This window comes from Diabrotica virgifera, chromosome 5, assembly GCF_917563875.1.
Source record: "Diabrotica virgifera virgifera chromosome 5, PGI_DIABVI_V3a".
Lineage (NCBI taxonomy): Eukaryota > Metazoa > Arthropoda > Insecta > Coleoptera > Chrysomelidae > Diabrotica > Diabrotica virgifera.
This window is the reverse complement of record NC_065447.1, coordinates 227,558,078-227,577,603: the sequence shown is the minus strand read 5'-3', so window position 1 is coordinate 227,577,603 and position 19,526 is coordinate 227,558,078. Positions and strand designations below refer to the sequence as shown.

The following is a 19,526-nucleotide window of genomic DNA, read 5'->3' as shown; positions in this document are numbered from 1 at the left end:
TATTTTAGATGTGTTTTGTTTATTTCTTGCAAGGAAAACTAAAGCAAAAGGTATTTATATGGCTGGGATTAATTGAAATTTGCTTGTTTTGAGGAATTAGATAGAATAGTATTAAATTAGAAATATAATAATTGAGAATGTCCACAACATGAATCATCAACTCAATGAAAGATGTAAGGTAATAATCTAGGAAAATTATTAAAAAACAAGGCAGATTAATTACCAGCTATTTTATTGCTGGACATGCTGAAATCAAATCTTAAGATTTCCTATATTAGTAATACAGCTGTGCAAAGTCTACAGAAAGTGTGCTATTTTGTTTATAAACAAATTAGCGCTCCGAAATCTTTTTTTTAATTATTGCTCTATAACTCCGAAAATTTTAACTTTAAACCAAAACACTCGCATAAAAATTGACAGTAATTTAATTCCAATTTCCTTCGATGGAAATTTTCCTCGGAAAATTCGGGTTTTCCAAACAAAATCTTTAATTTTCAACTAAAATTTGAGAGAAGTAATTATTTATCAATAATTAAATAATTTGGTGACAGTGACATAAATCTTTTTTGTTATGAGTGTTTTGAAGATATGAAAATTTGTATGTACAAAGTAGGATGTAAAGAGGACCGGAATTAAAAGGTATCTAATGGTTCAAAGACTAAAATCCTGTTGTTTATAACTCTGTCGCAAATGCCGGTCAAATTTGACCGGTTATACCTGGAATCACTCCTCGCAATTCAATTTTTTTTCTTTGAAAAGGACACAGAAGCCGTGCCCTTTTCAACAGCGTTAACTTAATTTAATCTAATCTAATTTTTCTGAGGGGTTCTATTTTTTTATAAGCCAAAAAAATGTTTCTTTATAACATTCCTGAGACCGCTCAAATGGTCCAATTTCAATCCAGTAAGGTACGTTGAATAGGTATAGTGCTTTTTTATACGAAAATCATAGTTATTGTGGTGTATCATAATCTTTCTGGTTATTATTTCGACCGAATTTTTTTAATTAACATTTTAATTATTGCTAAACTATTGGTTAGATTGTCGCTGGTCTCCTGATATACAGAGAGGGGCTAAATTATGGAATAAATTCATTTTCTCTAAAATGGACGATTTTAGAGAAAAATCCCGAAACAGGTCGATTTTTATTTTTGAATTAAATTTTTTTTGGCATATATTTCAAACTAGTGACGTCATCCATCCGAGCGTGATGACGTAATCGATTATTTTTTAAATAGGAATAGGGGTTCGTGTTGTAGATCATTTACAAAGGCGTTCAATTCTCTATTCAGTATAGGGCTTTTCATTCACAGTCATTTATTTCGAGCTTCTGTCATATTTCCTATAATCCGTAAATATTAATATTATACACATATTATTCAACATATGACAGGAGCTCGAAACAAATGACAATCGATGAAAAGCCCTATTATAAACATTAATATCATTATTTATACAGAGAGGCCAAAAAATTTTTTGAATTAAATTAATTGACGCAAGAAGAACAATGCATGTAATTTATTTAACTCAAAATACATTCTATTGCTGTCAGAAAATAGAAAAAAATGTTTATTTTGCAAATAAACATTACTTATGTTTATTTTGCAAATAAACATTGCTTTTAGCTTAAATTAAATGTTCAAACTGCCAATAGGTAGGAGGGAGGCTGTTTGTGATTTAATTTAAGCGAAAAGAAATGTTTATTTGTGAAATAAACCTTTTTTTTTATTTTCTGACAGCATTACAATGTATTTTGAGTTAAATAAATTACATACATTCTTCTTTTTGCGCCAACTAATTTAATTTAAAAATTATTTTTTGGCAACCCTGTATAAATACCTAATGATATTAATGTTTATATTACTGAATGGAGAATTGAACGCCCTTTCAAATGACCTACCACACGATCCCTATTCCCATTAACAAAATTATCGATTACGTCATCACGCTCAGATGGATGACGTCACTAGTATGAAATATATGCCAAAGAATTGTAATTTAAAAATAAAAATCGACCTCTTTCGGGATTTTGCTCCAAGATCGTCCGTTTTAAAGAAATGAATTTATTCCATAATTTAGCCCCTCTGTATAATCTACTATAATAAATCTTTCATGTCATCAATTATTTAATTATTGATAAATAATTAGGTACTTCCCTAAAATTTTAATTGAAAATTGCAGATTTTTTGGGAAAACTCGGATTTTTTGAGTAAAATTTTTGTTGAAGGAAATCGGAAAAAAAATAACTTTGTGCAGAACTAAATTACGGTGAATTTTTATTTGAGTGTTTTTGGCTCAAAGGAAAAATTTTAGGAGTTACAAACCAATAATTGAAAAAAAAAGAAGATTTAGGAGTGCTTATTTGTTTATAAATAAAATAACACACTTTCTGCGGACTTGTCATACCCCATATTACTAATATATGCAATCTTCAGATTCGATTTTAGGAATAAAATAGCTGGTAAATAATTTTTCCCAAAAATGGCATTTTTTCGATAATTTTCCCAGACTATCAACAAATTCCAATAAACCGGAGCGCCAACCCAAAGTCTGAGCAGTCTCAACATGATAAGGTTAATATCCCCAGTTGTAACTAATATCGAAATGAATAAGAATCGCTATACTCTGCGGCTGTCATGGCGGTGTCGAAATGAAATTGCGACTGTCGAAATGAATTAGAATCACGCCCCTGGTCCAAATTATCTATGAGTGTTACTGAACAGAGCACTTACATTATAAACATCATTGCAAAAAAATGCAAACAGTATCGTCTAGAAAAAACCTCTTTAGAAAAAACCTCTTTAGGAAACTTACAGAAAGTCGATGATGTACAAAATACAGCTCCCTGCGCGAACCATGCCCGATGAGAGAAATCCTCTCTGTGTAGAGTTTAGGTGGGTGTACGACCGACGACAACGTTTCTCATCGGCCATGGTTCGCTCCGGGAGCTGTAGGTATCAAAATAACAGCACAAGCTCTATGCAACTAGGCAGTGGAGAATTGTGAAATATCTATGTCTACTAGATGTAGCCTTAAATGAAACATGCCTAATAATTACCGGGTTCATGAAATCTACACTACTTTCGTACCTCTATAGAGCCAAGGGCTTTGCCCCTTCACAAACACGACGAAAGACTACAGAGCACATCAAAAGATTAAAACAAGAGTTCACCATAGACACTCACCCAACCAAGGAAAGGGATTTCTAAAGAGAATTCCGCTAGAGCCACCTGACGGCTGCTCGCTATGCCAAGATAATCCTGGCGCGACACTACTTGACTGGAGAACATGGCTGTGAGTAAACACAATAAGAAAATGTGTCACCGTTAGTGACAAATAAAAGACAAAGAAAAGACAAATAAAAGACAAATAAAAGACAGATTAAAGACAAATAAAATTAGGTAAAGTAGGATGGACTATGCACTAGTAGATGCACCCTCAGAGAATTATGGCGTGCCATCAACAATGCCATTGTCATCGCTCATTACTGGAGGAAGAAAGTTGACTAACATTTTGAACATGTTTATTATGTAAATTAAAAGATAAATACAACGTTCACTTTAGGTACTGTTTATATTGGAGAAAAGTGTATTTTGATAATTTTAGGCCTGGATCCTGCGTACCAAAACAAATGGTTAATAGCAAGCTGAAAATTTGTTAATAGCTTAACGGTGTCTAGTGGGACAAACTTTGATGTACGGGAACACTGAAACAGGTTATAGGTTTCGAAGGCCAGACTACGAAAACGTTCCATGTATTTTGTCGGACAGAACTTCCAATTGATTCGTTACATTTTCATTAAACTCTCATGCAAAAATCAGACTGTTATTTACCAACAACATAATTCCTGTCATTTTACATGTTCTACGTGTCGGACTTATTAAACTGCCCAACATATTTGTCGGACAAACATTTTTTCATAGAGGTATTATATATAGTTTGCTATTAGTATGATAAAATTGATCCAAATAATGGCATAACCCAGACATCCAAAGTGAAAGTTTTCCTCCGACACCAAATTGTTCTATATGGTCCACATAATGTTCAGAAAAAAGTCACACCATTTTGAGCGTCGGGTTTCTTGGTGGGGGGGAGAGGGGGTAGAAATCGGTAAATTCGTAGTTTTTTAGGTTTTTCGTCAATAATTCTAAAACTAAGCGGTTTAGCATGAATAACCTTCTATACAAAAATGTTCTACATCAAATTTGAAATAAAAAAGATCCTATGCATAATCCTGCTAAAATGAACGGTTCCAAAGTTACGGAGGTAGTATAATGTAATTGGTCCAAAAAACGCCTAACCCAGACATCCAAAGTAAAAGTTTTCCTCCAACACCAAATTGTTCTATATGGTCCACATATTGTTCAGTAAAACGTTACATTATTTTGAGCGTCCGGTTTGGGGGGGGGGGGAGAGATGGGGGAGAAGTCGGTAAATTAGTAGTTTTTTTACGTTTCTCGTCAATAGTTCTAAAACTATGCTTTAGCGTAAACAATGTTCTATAGAAAAATGTTCTACATACAATTTAACACAAAAAAGATCCTATACATAATTGTTATAAAATCAACGGTTCCAGAGTTACGAAGGGTAAAAAGTGGAGGCTTTTGATACTTTTTATATTATTTGAACAATTGATGATGATTTTGGGTGGTGAGGTTAACGTTTCTTCAAGGGCTTATCACTAACATACCATGCATCGACCACTGAAATAGCAAATTTTATTTACAAAAAAATTTCTTTCATCAGTAATAATATTATCCATTGCCCAAAAAATATAAAAAGTGTCGTAAACCTCCACTTTTCACCATTCGTATCTCTGGAACCATTGATTTTATAACAATGATGTATTGGACCTTTTTTGTTTTATATTTTATGTAAAAAATTTGTGTGTAGAACATAATTTAGCTAAAGCATAGTTTTAGAAATATTGACGAAAAACGTAAAATAACTACTAATTTACCGACTTCTCCCCCATCTCCCCCCCAAACCGGTCGCTCAAATTGGTGTAACTTTTTACTGAACAATATGTGGACCATATAGAACAATTTTGTGTTGGAGGAAAACTTTTACTTTGGATGTCTATGTTAGGCCTTTATTTGGACCAATTATAATATGCTATCTCTGTAACTTTGGAACCGTTTATTTTAGAAGGATTATGCATAGGACCTTTTTTTATTCCAAATTTAATGTAGAATATTTTTGTATAGAAGGTTCATGCTAATTTGCATAGTTTTAGAAATATTGAGGAAAAACTTAAAAAACTACGAATTTACCGATTTCTCCCCCCTCTCCCCCCAAACCCGACGCTCAAAATGGTGTGACTTTTTTCTGAACATTATGTGGACCATATAGAACAATTTGGTGTTGGAGGAAAACTTTCACTTTGGATGTCTGAGTTTGGGTCTAGTTATACCATACTATATTGAATAAACTTAAAAAAAAGCTGCTAGTTTTCCTAATCATAAACTTGTCAGGATGACACGTTCCACAATTAAAAACTTCTTCTGTCTCAGTGTTTCCAAACATCAAAGTTTGTCCGACTAGACACCGTTAAGCTATTAACAAATTTTCAGCTTGGTATAAATCAACTTTTTTTGGTACCTGGGATCCAGGTCTATTTCGAAAAACGACGTTAGGCGATAAATAATTTTATTATTTTTTTCATTTTAGGATTATCCTACGTACTGGATACATCGAATATATCATTTTCCTTGGATGTACAAAACTTTTCATAAAATGCACCACAGATACAAGCAACCGACTGCATTTTCGGTAACTGCTATCCATCCAGTAGAAGCCTTAAACATTCAGTTACTATTAATGGCTCCACTAATGACCTTCCCTGTACATTGGCGTAAGTATTTTTTTAATTACATATACATAAAATACGAGATGGTTTGATAAGTAACTCCTTTGAAATGAAAAGTTCTTTTATTTGATTCGTCCCATTTTAGCTTAATCCAACGATTCCTCAAATTCTTTATGCTGTCAGAATAATACGGTTCTGGAAGCTCTGCAAATAGGCCTTTGTTTCTTCAGTTATCTTTTCGTTTACACTGATTTTTTTATTTCCGAACCATCTCTTCAGGTTTTGGAACACATAATCGGATGGGGCTAAATCAGGAGAATAGGCTGGATGAGAAATCAATTCAAAGCCTAACCATGAATGTTATAATGCTCTTGTGAGCATATGGAACCATTTCTCAATGCTCTTTGCTTCAATTTGTCCTAATATACACAATAATATTGACTATTGATAGTTTTACTTTTTTCAACATAAGGAATTAAAATTATGCCTTTGCATTCACAAAATGCAGTAACCATATCCTTTCAGAGTCATTAACTCACTTTTTGATACTTGGGATTACTTTTGCCACCTTCAGTCCACTGCCGTGCATTCCTTCAAACTAGAGCTAGAGTAGATTAGTGCTGTCTAACAAAAACATCGGCCCATTCATTCTTCTGCAGATTTGAGTATTCTGATAATAAGGGTATGGCTAAAAAAGCCTTATTTACTATTTTTTTAGCACTTACTAAGAGCGTACAGATCTTTGCTTAAAATATTGGTACATAGGAACAAAAGACCTGAGTGAAATTAAATTCGGTACTACGTTCTTCCATCTTGGAACTACCTTTAAATCTGATGAGTCCGTTCCAACTTTGCAAAGCTGGTTCTTGATCTGGATATTTCTTATACAGAGTGTTTCTAAATAAGTATGACAAACTTTAAGGAGTAATTCTACATAAAAATATAATCACAATTTGCTCTATAAACATATGTCCGCAAATGCTTCGTTTCGGAGATACGGGGTGTCGAAATATCAAGCTGTCAATTTGTTTATTACTCTAACACCGATTGAGCCATGAAAATGAAATTTGGTAGATTTTAAAAGGTAGTTATTGCGGATTTTGTGACTTACAAATAAGAATTTTGTATTCATTAATGGGGCGCATAAGGGTAATGGTCTGAATTTTTTTAAAGAAAAAAAATAGTACGTCACTGATATATTCCAAATTAAAAATATTTTTAAATTCTACGGTTAATTAAAACACCTCTCTTTCCTTATTTTCATATGATGTACCGTTTTTATGCAAAAAAATAAACATCTTATTTTTCATTTCATTAATACATTATCAAGAACTATCTAATACAATAGTACTAAACTAAATAGAATAAAATAACACTAAGATTTCAACTAGGCGTAAAGCTACAACATATGTTCAAAATGACCTCCTTCACTGGTAGCAGAAGAATTTTATATTCATCATTGGCGCGCGTATAGGCAATGGTCTGAATTTCTTTTTAAGAAAAAAATAGTACGCCACTGAGATATGACCAATTTAAAATCATTTTTGAATTGCTCGTATACTTTTTGACAAAAAATATATCTTGCCTTTTTCTCATATGTGGCGCTCTTTTTATACAAAACATAATAAATCTTAACGCTTACAAAGTATTCGAGTAGTTTCCATATGCATAGAAACTTATTTCAAAAATCTTTTGTAAACGTTAAGATGTTTTATTTTTTTGCATAAAAACAACGCTTCATATGAAAAGACAAGAAAGATTTTTTGTCGTAAATTGAACGAGAAATTCAAAAATGATTTTTAATTTGAAATGTCTCAGTGACGGCAATGACGAATATACAATTCTTCTGTCACCTCTGAAAGAGGTCATTTTGAACATTTGTTGTAGATATGAGCCTAGTTTAAATCTTATTAGTGTTATTTTCTATTATTGATCCAGTTTAGTATTCTTGTATTAGATAGTTCTTGAAAATGTATTAAAAAAATAAAAAATACGCGTTAAAATATTTATTTTTTTTTATATAAAAACGGTGCAACATATAAAAATAAGACAACAGAAGTTTTTTATCATAAATTAAACGAGAAATTTAAAAAGAGTTTTTAATTTGAAATATCTCAGTGGGATACAATTTTTTCTTTAAAAAAATTCAGACCATTACTCGTATGCGCGCCAATGATGAACACAAAGTTCTTATTTGTATGTCAAAAAACGCGCAATAATTACCTCTTAAAACTCACCAAATTTAATTTTCATAGCTCAACCGGTCTCAGAGCAATAATTAAATTGGCAGTTTGGAAGAAAAATTTCAACATCCCCTATTCTCCGAAACGAAGCATTTGCATCAATGTTTATTAAACAAACTGGCATTATTTTTTCATGTCGAACTGCCCCTTAAAGTTTGTCATACTAATTTAGAAACACCCTGTATTTATGAAAGTGAACTAAAAAAGAACAAAAGGAACTAAGTGATATAGATTAAGAAGCGGTCCAGGATTTGTTTATTTTTTAAAGTGTATCTTAAAACAAAAAACATCATAATTATTGTACATAAAATAGTTTTTCTACAACCGTGTTAAAAATGCAATTTATCTACTCTATGTCATATTATGTATAAGTTTTTAGTTTGTGAAAACTGTCATTATAGATAGCAGTGCGTGAAGGGTTTAAAGTGTTGAAGTAACAATGTATTTTAAATGGGATTTACTTTTTCGCACATTTTCAATGGGTTTTTTGGCACACTTTCATAGTATCAAATATGCTTAACTTTCGCGTTGTCATGGTGATGACAATATGAGCAATGACTTACAACAAAATTTTTGACAGTTTTGTGGTTTGAAAGTAGTTAGGATTTTTAAATGTCAAAGTCCTAAAAATTGTAGAATAGAAATGAATTCCAGTGACGAAGGGTTACAGTTTTTTTATTTGTTTATCGTAGATAAAATATTGTATGAAACTGTGCGTGAAGTACTTTTTGCGAACTTACGCGATGTATATTATATATACTCTAAAAATCGCGTGCGTTCGCAAAAAGCATACTTCACGAACTGTTTCATAAATAACTATTTTAGCACTCCATACGAGCGTTAAAAATGCTACTTTAAGGCACTAGTGCTTTAAAATATTTTTAAGGCACTGCAGTTCGTATTGACCGTATAGGCAATTTTGATGTAATGTCAAAAAAATATAAAAATGGAATGTCAGTCAAGTTTAAGTAAACGTTTTTGTAGATATTGTCCTGTAATTACGTTTGTAGAAAAAATATTGTATGATATGCGTGTTAAAAAGTACATTTTTAAGGCACTCATGTGAATTGCAGAACCCGCTATCGCTCATTCTGCAAACTTTCACATGCGTGCCTTAAACGTGTACTTTTAACACTTATATCACAAATAACTATTACATACTTTATATTTTTTCAGTTCCTTATTATATATTGGCTTTATACCAGTACTATCATGGAATCATTGACCATTCTGGAATCAATTTTAAAGCTCAGTGGTGGCAGCCCTGGCAACCGGATGCAATTTTCCATGATAATCACCACCAGTATTTCCATGTAAACTTTGGATTTAATCTCACTATTTGGGATAAAGTAAGTATTAAATAATATTATGTGTTTATAAATAAAATGGGTATAATAGTCAAGATTTGAAAGTCCACTATTGAACATGGACCCTGACAGAATCGCTTTTAAAAAACCATAGACGCATTTGAGATTCTACCGCCGTATTCTGAAGATCAGTTCGGTAGAAAGAGTCACAAACGAAAGGGATTCGCAACGTTTGAATAAAAGTTGGCCAAGGGTCAGCAAACGGCTCTCCAGCGAAGTCCATCTCTAACAATTAAAATACTTTGGACATATTATGAAAGTAGATACAGAAAACAAGGAATGATTTATTATTTAGAGCTCGGGAAATATGCACTTAAAAAACCCTAAAATATGCATGCAAATATGCACAAAAAACAGTTGAAATATGCACTTAACCCTCGTAAGGCGGTGCTTAGATTCTTACGTAATCAACGGTGCGGGGTGAATTTGCACCCCAACAGTATAACCCTTTTTTTGTATGTGAACGTCGGGGAAATAGATTTGAAAGATAATTAGGACTTATTTATTATAGTATGAAACAAAATTTTACAAAAAAGTACTTATTTCTTCTTAAAAAAAAATTATTATCGTTGCAAGACAAATACATGACATTTTTCACAGAGTGACAACACAAAGTTTTTTCACATAATACAGTTATGCCAGAACTTTCGGTCTTTTTCTCTGACATAAGTAACACCGACCTTGCCCCTTAGCTCTGTTAGCTCCAGGTGGTACATCAGAAACGTCCAATTCAGGATATGAAATTTTCATCATTTGCAATCTACAGTCATTTTTCTAAAAAAAACACGTAAACGCAAAGAGTTTTAAATGCTGTAATGGGTGGAATGCGTGAATTTAATGCGAATAAAAAAATGGACAAAAATCAAAAAATTTTTTAAAAAAAGATAGGTGAGAAAAACGAGGTCTGGGGTGCACCTGCACCCCGCACCGCCTTACGAGGGTTAAATACGCTTTTATGCATTTAATGCATATAAATAAAGAACACGGTAATCCTTGTTTTGAAGGTATTTAATTATTTATTTGATGCCAATGGACTATCGAGGCATTTAGGCTAAATAAAAAAAATATTTTATTTTATGCTAAAGTCAAAAAAAATATTTATTGAAATTTTTATAACCTACATCATTATATTCATTTATTCTTTATGTTTATGATCATTCTTTATTATTTATTATTACAATTATTATTAAAACTGTACATTATTAAACGTTTTTCTAAATTTTCTACAGAAAAACAGCCGTAGGTATATCTGATTGTAATTGTTTAAGCATACACGGAAAAACTTCTTTCTACTTCACATGAAGTTAAAGAAGCAAACTTAAAATATTGTTTAATTTATTGAGGGTTCTAATTATAAAATTAAATTATCTTCATATTTCCCCATCTTAATAATATTTTTTTTTAATAATTTTGTGATAATCCTCATTTTTCTTTAACGCCGTGCAGAATTTTTAATACACTTTGTTGGTTTCACCAAGGTGTTTAATTATTTCATTTAATGAATTGATAATTTCAATGCTTTGGTCTAAAGAAATGTTTCGCTTTTCTAATTTAGTAATTGGCTAAGCAATATTTACAAAATTGGTTTGGATATGTGTCAAATAACTTTGTAATAACGGTTTTTTTTTAAAACATCCACATATTTTTCATAGCACCTGAGTTACGTCTACATCGAAACTATAAATGACGTCTCTAATTCCCTCAAAATATCGGTTATGAAATTTACAGAATTTAACCATGTTCTCCATCTAGTTATCACAGGTTCAGGTGGTAAAGGCACATTAGGTAAACGATCTTTATACACCTATACTCGCAGAAGGGCTTTTAAAAATATGTTCTTATTTTTGATAGAAGGGTATTGACCATTGGAAATTCCATCCTTACAGTTTGTAGCCTCCTGCTACTCTATTTGTAGCAGAAACGTGCTCTAGACAAGTAACAAATTTAAAAAAATATTTTTAAATGTTGTCCACTTTTGGTCATATGGCGCAGCATCACTTAACAATAACAAAATGTTTTCACTAACAAAATGTGACAGCATATTGTATAGTCTCCTTCATCTCCTTTATTTGTCGCCTTATAAATTGTAAAAATCAAATATTAAGGATACCAGAAAGTGGTTCAACGAGAATTTTCAGATTAATTGTTTAGATCTCTTTAAAATGCATCTATGAAAAAAAGTCTAAGAATATGCAATTTTAATAAATGCATATGCACTTACAAAATATGCAAATATGCACTTAATATGCATTTTGCATATTTCCCGGGCTCTACTTATTATCAAAGGAAAGGTAGTAGGCTGAAGATAACGGGAAAGATCCCCAACAAGATGAATTAAAAAAAAACAGGAATATGCAAAACACCTGTCCTATACATTGCATGAGTTAAAAGGAATGACCAGATATACAGGGTGTCCCGGAAAATAGTGCGTTCCTTAAAGGTATAGGTAGAAGGCACCATGTAGAACAAAAAACTCTTATAACATTTTTTTCTAAATGCAACCGTTTGACCAAAAATTTTAAATGTATTTTGGTATCCAAATTTAAATCTGACAACTATGTGCGGTACGCAAATTTAAGCATAGACAGTCCCATGTAAATAGATAGAAGATAGATAGTAAGATAGTTTTAAAGAATCCTGTTTAGTGTCAATGCCGAAAATGTTTTCGAATAGTGAGTGTATTACCTATTATGTTATTACCTATGAATGGTGTTTGTGAAAGGTTACTTGAACATCTATTCGGTATATTAATTATTTTCAAGTAAGTACAACTTAGTTATTTCAGTTCACAAGTAAACAAATTACTGAGACATTATCTGGTGTATTTAAGTTCCACTGTAAACTATTAAAACTATGTAATTCAGTTAAAGCCCTCAGCAATACTCAGCATTCAACCCATTTAAACCTTACTAAATACATAATACTAGTTCAGTTAAAAGATGTGTTTTATGTTAAAAGATGTGTAATTCGTTTAAAATTATGCAATAGGTATTTCAATACATTTCAAAAGAAAATAATTTTAGTAAACAAATAGTAAATACATAAGTATTACCTACTATTAGGTTGGATTATTTTAAATACTGTTAATCACAATCACAAACGAGTTCTTATTATGTTATTATTCCGTAGTGCGTACGATGTTGCCAGTTTATTAAAATTTCCAAACATTAAAATACAGGTATATGGAAAACAATGTTAACTTTTTTTTGGAAACGGTTAACTTTAGAAAAAAATGGTATAGGACTTTTTTGTTCCAAATTGTGTATTCTCTCTATACCTTAAAGGAACGCACTATTTTCCGGGACACCCTGTAGAGATCTTTGGAGACGGACAAAACACAATGTCACGATGACCACTACACTCTTTGCAGGAGGTCAGGACTGAAGAAAGAGAGAGAGAGCGAGAGAGAGAGAGAGAGAGAGAGAGAGAGAGAGAGAGAAGTGTGTGTGTGAGAGAGAGAGATTGTTGAAGAGTGGGTTGTCTGTTTGTGTTTGAGAGTCGAAGACTTTACTGACGCACGTATCACTTACATGAGTAAAAGGATCTTCTTCTTCTTTACTTTAAGTAGCATATCCGCGACGGAGGTCGGCAATAATCATAGCTATTCGGATTTTAGAGACGACTGCTCTGAAGAGTTCATTTGATGTACATACGTACGATTACCTTAGGTTGCGCAGCCACGATATCCTGCGTCTCCCTATTCTTCTTTTTTCTTGAATCTTTCACTGCATAATCAACTGGAGCAAGCTGTATCTCTTCCCAGGTGTAATATGTTCGAGATATTCTAATTTTCTTGTTTTGATGGTATTTAAGATTTCTATTTCTTTATTAATCTTTCTCAGAACCTCTGTGTTTGTGACGTGTTCTGTCCACGATTTTTTCAGAATTCCTCTGTACACCCACAGCTCGAATGGTTCTAATTTTTTCATTAATGCGGTATTTAAGGTCCAAGCTCCCATTCCATAAAACAAAGTCGAGAAAACGTAGCCTCTTAGCTCCAACTTAAAATCACTTTTCTCATTTTGTTAAATTTTGCTCTAGTCTTTTCTATTCTAATTTTAATCTCCTGGAAGTAATCACCTGTGGAGTTGATCATTGTTCCAAGATATAAATATTGTCGACTTGTTCGACAGTGGATCCGTGTATGAAGACATTCTCGTTATTTCTTTGATTTTTCGATATTCTCATAAACTCATAAAATTATAAACTTATCCGTTAAAGGATACTAAAAGAAAATATAGTCGTAGAATTTTAGTTATAATTTTTAAAGTTATACTTCTTGAATTGAGAGTGAATTTTTATTATCCTGGGCGCATGCGCACAGAGACAGTATGTTGCTGGTTGCTAAATCTTTCAAGTTATGTATGTATCAGCGCAAATAAGGTTTGAACATAATTTATTAGTGTTTTTAGTAAATATATTTATTATAATTTTTGTGTCTTTGGATTTGTCTTCCTCGGGAGTAATTTTATACTTCACTTGATCTATTTGTCACCGTGCTTTGTAATTACGTCCGAGTAGTCGTATAAACAGAGCCCTGATGGGTTATTGGTAGAGCATTCGACTACATATCGCGGAGGTCCCGGGTTCACATCCGGACCGGACGATTGTTATTCCTTTTTTTTTTTTTTTTTTTTTTTTTTAATTTTTGGTATTGTTTTAATAAAAATTGTTTGAAAGTGGTAATATCAAAATTAGTTTAATAATTAAATAAGATACAAATAAACTGTTTTAAGTATATATTTTTTTGAAATCATATAATTGAAGTATAACTTCTTACTTGCGTACAAAGTACACACACATTCTTTTTTATATTGGTGTGTCACTTTAACATTAATTGTTTTAGATCCATGGAACCCATAGGTTGAAAGACCGTATTTACAGAGAAGAAATCTTCTACGGCCACGGTAAATCCATTACAGAATTAACTCAAGAAGAACTTGAGCAAGAAATTACGGAACGGAGAGCAGAGAATCCGTTAGCCAATACAGTAGAATACAAACTGTCTAAACAAGAAATCAAGAATCTTCAAAAGAAGAAGTAACTTATTTGTAGAATTGGAAGGGAAAGGTAATCGTGGATTTGATAGAAGAATACTAGGATATGAACCGGATTGTGTTGATTTTGAGTTATATGCTAGTTAAGGAATAATCCAATGTGCTAGTGCTAGATATTGTTTTATTGTGAATTGTATTTAATTTATTGTATAATAGTTTATTAAATTTCTAGTTAATTTTACATGTTATTTATAACTTTTTACTTATCTCCGCTCTGTCCATCCAAGCTAGCGCGGAGGAAGAATTTTGAACTAATAGTGACTCTTCTGTACCTCGCGTAAGACGGATGGCCGGGGGAGTCCTCAACCCCGACACGTTGCGTCTCACTGGCTAATAGGGAAAGGTCCTTCAGATATAGAGGGTGAGTGTGAATAAGCTATTTAGTCTGGGCAGATTATCAGAGATTAGGCCATTTTTGGTAAAAGTTTTAAAAAATTTTTTTTAATCAAATTGCAAAAACCGATATTTTCGTCTCGGACAAATTTTTGTTTGATTTTTTGGAGCATTCTGGATAAAAAACGTCTCTTATAATTTTTCTCTAAAGTTGATCGTTTTCGAGGTAAAAGCATTTTAAAATTGAAAAAAACGAAAAATGGTAATTTTTAAGGCTTAATAACTCGGTCAAAAGTTATTACTAGGAAAGTCAGAAACTGACTAAATCAAAGTTTAAAGCCCCTCTACAAGATCCTGAAGAAATTTTTGTCATTATTTGATTACTAAGCTGATATTTTTAAGTAATAATAATGAGAACCATGAACGTATTAGGTGGCCATCCATGATTAGTGCGAAAGAGATGCCATTCACGCAGTCCAATGGCGCATGTCACTCGCACTCATATTTACAGCTGCGTCAATACAATCTTACCGCTCATTATTAATAATTAAAAATAACAGCTTAGTAATAAAATAATGACAAAAATTTCTTCAGGATGATGTAGGAGGGCTTTAAATTTGATTTAGTCACTTTCTGACTTTCATAATAATAATTTTTAACCGAGTTATTAAGTCTTAAAAATGGCCATTTTTCGCGTTTTTTAAATTTTAAATTGCTTATAACTCGAACACGATCAACTTTGGAGAAAAATTACAAGAGACCTTTTTTGTCCGGAATGGTCCGAAAAATATAAAAAAATATTATCCGGGCCAAAAATATTAATTTTTGCAATTTGATTAAAAAAAAAATTGAACCACTTTTCGCCTGGGCGACTTCTTGAACCTGATTCTGGAATGTCTCACGAATGTGATTATGCAAAAAAATCTTATGGGAATATTTTTTCCAACGAACCCGCCGTTTTCGGCTTGTCTATTTCAGTTATGCTTACGAAAATATAGGCCTGGATCTTGCGTACCAAAAAAAGTTGATTATTAGCAAGCTGAATATTTGTTAATAGCTCAACAGTGTCACACTTTGATGTATGGGAACACTGGAACAGGGGAAGTTTTAATTGTGGAACAGGTTAAAAAGTTGGATCGTCATACTACGAAAACGTCCCATGTATTTTGTCGGACAGAACTACCAATTGCTTTGTCACCCTTTCATTAAACTCTCATGCAAAAATCAGACTGCTATTTATCACCAACTGGGCATTTCAATAAGTCCGACACGTGAAACATGTCAAATGACAGAAATTATGTTGGTGATAAATAGCAGTCTGATTTTAGAAATTTTTAGTTTCTGTTTTTTATGTTTAATGAAAGAGTAACAAATCAATTGGAAGTTCTGTCCGACAAAATACATGGGCGTTTTCGTAGTATGACGATCTAAATTTTTAACCTGTTCCACAATTAAAACTTCCCCTGTTCCAGTATTTCCATACCTCAAAGTGTGTCCCACTAGACACCGTTCAGCTATTAACAAATTTTCAGCTTGCTATTAATCAACTTTTTTTGGTACGCGGGATCCAGGCGTATAGTTGATACCGTCTAAAAGAAATAATAAAATAGGAGATGATAAAATAGGTCAGTTTCCTAGAAAATTATCGAGCCATGAACCTGTTAAGTCATTACAAACAATCCACAAGGAAAAAGTTTTCCTGTAGTTGGCTGTATACCATGTAATACAAAAAAACAGTAAAATCCTGTATAAAAGGTATATTTAAAAAACCCTCAAAAGGGCCACATCAAAATCACATAACTAGTTTTCGACTGGTTTACCAGTCATCATCAGTGCTTTCCTAAAATGAATATAACCTGATAAAAAAGGCAAACATGTTGAAATTTTGACTAGGTTTAAAAAATAGTCGGTTATACTCACGTACAATGTACATGCTAACCACCAAGATATTATTATACAAAAATATGTGGGTCAAAGCCCAGTAAAAGTAGTCCGTCAAGGAACATTGGTTTAAAATGCTACCTTAAGCCTGGATGTTTAAAATATTTTCTAATTTGCCCTAGGTAACATCTGAGATGTAGATATGACTTGTTTACATGTTGGAAGTGAGACAGCAAGTGACAATGAAATGGTTGGGAACCTCGGAACGATGACAAGACAAACGACAGTTCCACAGGTAGGTAAAAAATAACCTGTCATATTTAAAAATAAGGTATGCAGATTGTTAAAATTAGAAATGATGTAACAACACACTCCATTGTGAAAATTATCATTTAAAATTCATTAAACTAGTTGTTATAGTAAAAATAGATTCACGTAAACTGTAAGTGGAACTAGTTAGGCAAACCACATTACACAGAAATTTTGTGTTCGACAAATAAATACAGTAATAAAATCTTATTATCAAGAGATCTAAGATTTAAAAAAGCAATTTTGTGGTGATTTAAAGTTATCGAATTTATTTAACTTATTATTAGCTGTTGGAATTTGTGTAAGTGTGTAAGAAATCACAATGGGGGTGTCTGAGGTGTAAAAATGTCTTAAATAATCTAGGGGATGTATCATTAAGAAAGCACAAACTCAAACTGAGGCGACTATTTCCTAAAGGCATCGCAGGCTGCCCGGATCCCTAAGGGTCCAAAAACCAAAACCGTAATAGGATGATGACAGTAGGGGCTGGGGGGTATGAGATGTCTGTGAGGAAATTAGTGAAAAAGGAAGAAGAACGAGACCCAGAAAGAAAATTAGACTGTTGATTTGGTTTTGCTAAAGATGAGTATTATATGTTGGTGATGACAGATGGAGTAGGTATGGTGATAATAGTCATATGTAGAAATATAGTGGTGGGTCGTATGCAGATGAAAATTTGTTTAAAATGGATGTCTGCGGATGATGATATCAGTAATTTATATGTATGTTATGAATGGATAAAAGTGGTGAGATGGCTGAAGACGACAAAAGGATTATTGTGACTAGTAAAAGATACATTATTATAAGTGTGAATGAGAATGAAACAGTTGAAGTGAGGTGAAAAGTAATATTGTAAATGTATTAAGAAAAAAGTTGTCGATGGAGTGGTTGAAAGTCCCGATTGAACGAAACATGGCGGTTGACACAATTCGGACTTTTTTGTTTTTCTTTGATTATTTCTAGGTCCTCGTACAAGTCTAATTTTAAGAAAACTTTCTGTGGGATGTTGTGAAGTAGAGCGACATCATCTGGGATATTTAACGTATGGTTTTCTTGTTTGAGATGTTGTGAAATGGTAGAGGTGTTCTCTCTTTTGGTGTGTTCCAGAGAGCGAAAAGCAAGTGATCTACAAGTTCTTCCTATGTAAGTAGCATCACAGTCAGAACATTGTAGTCTATAAACACCACTACGATTCATGTAATTGATGCTATCTTTGGAATTAGATAGAGATTGTCCTAAGTTGTTGGATACTTTAAAAGAAATTTGGATGTTGTCTACTGATCTTTTGGTAATATTAGAAATATCCCCAGATAGCCTATCTTGGTGAAAGGGTATGGAAGCATAAGTAGGTTTGAATGTCGAATCCCTAGGGAACGCAGCATGTCGTCGGGATTCGACAACCAAACCTACTTATGCTTCCATACCCTTTCACCAAGATAGGCTATCTGGGGATATTTCGAACATTATCAAAAGATCAGTAGACAACATCCAAATTTCTTTTTAAGTATCCAACAACTTAGGACAATCTCTATCTAATTCCAAAGATAGCATCAATTACATGAATCGTAGTGGTGTTTATAGACTACAATGTTCTGACTGTGATGCTACTTACATAGGAAGAACTTGTAGATCACTTGCTCTCTTGAACACACCAAAAGAGAGAACACCTCTAACTTTTCACAACATCTCAAACAAAAAAACCATACGTTGAATATCCCAGATGATGTCGCTCTACTTCACAACATCCCACAGAAAGACTTCTTAAAATTAGACTTGTACGAGGACCTAGAAATAACCAAAGAAAAACAAAAAAGTCTGAATTGTGTCAACCGCCATGTTTCGTTCAATCAGGACTTTCAACCACCCCATCGACCACTTTTTTCTTAATACATTTACAATATTACTTTTCACCTCACTTCAACTGATTCATTCTCATTCACAGTTATAACAATTTATCTGTTACTAGTCACAATAATCCTTTTGTCATCTTCAGCCATCTCACCACTTTCATACATATAAATTACTGATATCATCATCCGCAGACATCCATTTTATACAAATTTTCATCTGCATAAAACCCACCACTATATTTCTACATATGACTATTATCACCATACCTACTCCATCTGTCATCACCAACATATAATACTCATCTTTAGCAAAACCAAATCTTCTTCTCCTTCTTCTTCTTCTTCCTCTTTATAAGCAATTCTGCTTGGTCATTGGCGGATTGATACCTCTATGGAAGGTTGTCGCTCCATCTTTTGCGCGGTCGGCCGATACTTCTTCTGCCGATTGGTGATTTATCTCGTGCTATTTTGACCACACGTGTCTCCCCCATTCTGGTTATATGGTTGTTCCATTCTTTTTTTCTATTTAGTGTCCATTCGTTTATACACTGTACGTTACATTGTCTTCTAATATCTTCGTTCCTCTTTCGATCTCTCAGTGTATTTCCTGTAATTCTTCTCAGTACTCTCATCTCTGCCGTTTCCAGTAGTCTTTGTGTTGTGGCTGTATCGGGTCTT

The 19,526-nt window shown here is 32.8% G+C and overlaps 1 protein-coding gene across 1 annotated transcript in view; it reads left to right on the top strand.

Annotated features, from left to right (window-relative positions):
- The window catches only part of LOC126885299 (uncharacterized), a 120,908-nt gene extending 106,252 nt beyond the window's left edge, over positions 1–14,656 (top strand). The window contains exons 4-6 of the mRNA XM_050651815.1: positions 5,670–5,853; positions 9,228–9,400; positions 14,265–14,656. Of these exons, the coding sequence (XP_050507772.1) occupies positions 5,670–5,853; positions 9,228–9,400; positions 14,265–14,462 (555 nt within the window). The 3' untranslated portion in view covers positions 14,463–14,656. The remainder of the gene's footprint in view (positions 1–5,669; positions 5,854–9,227; positions 9,401–14,264) is intronic.
- Positions 14,657–19,526: the final 4,870 nt, after the last annotated feature.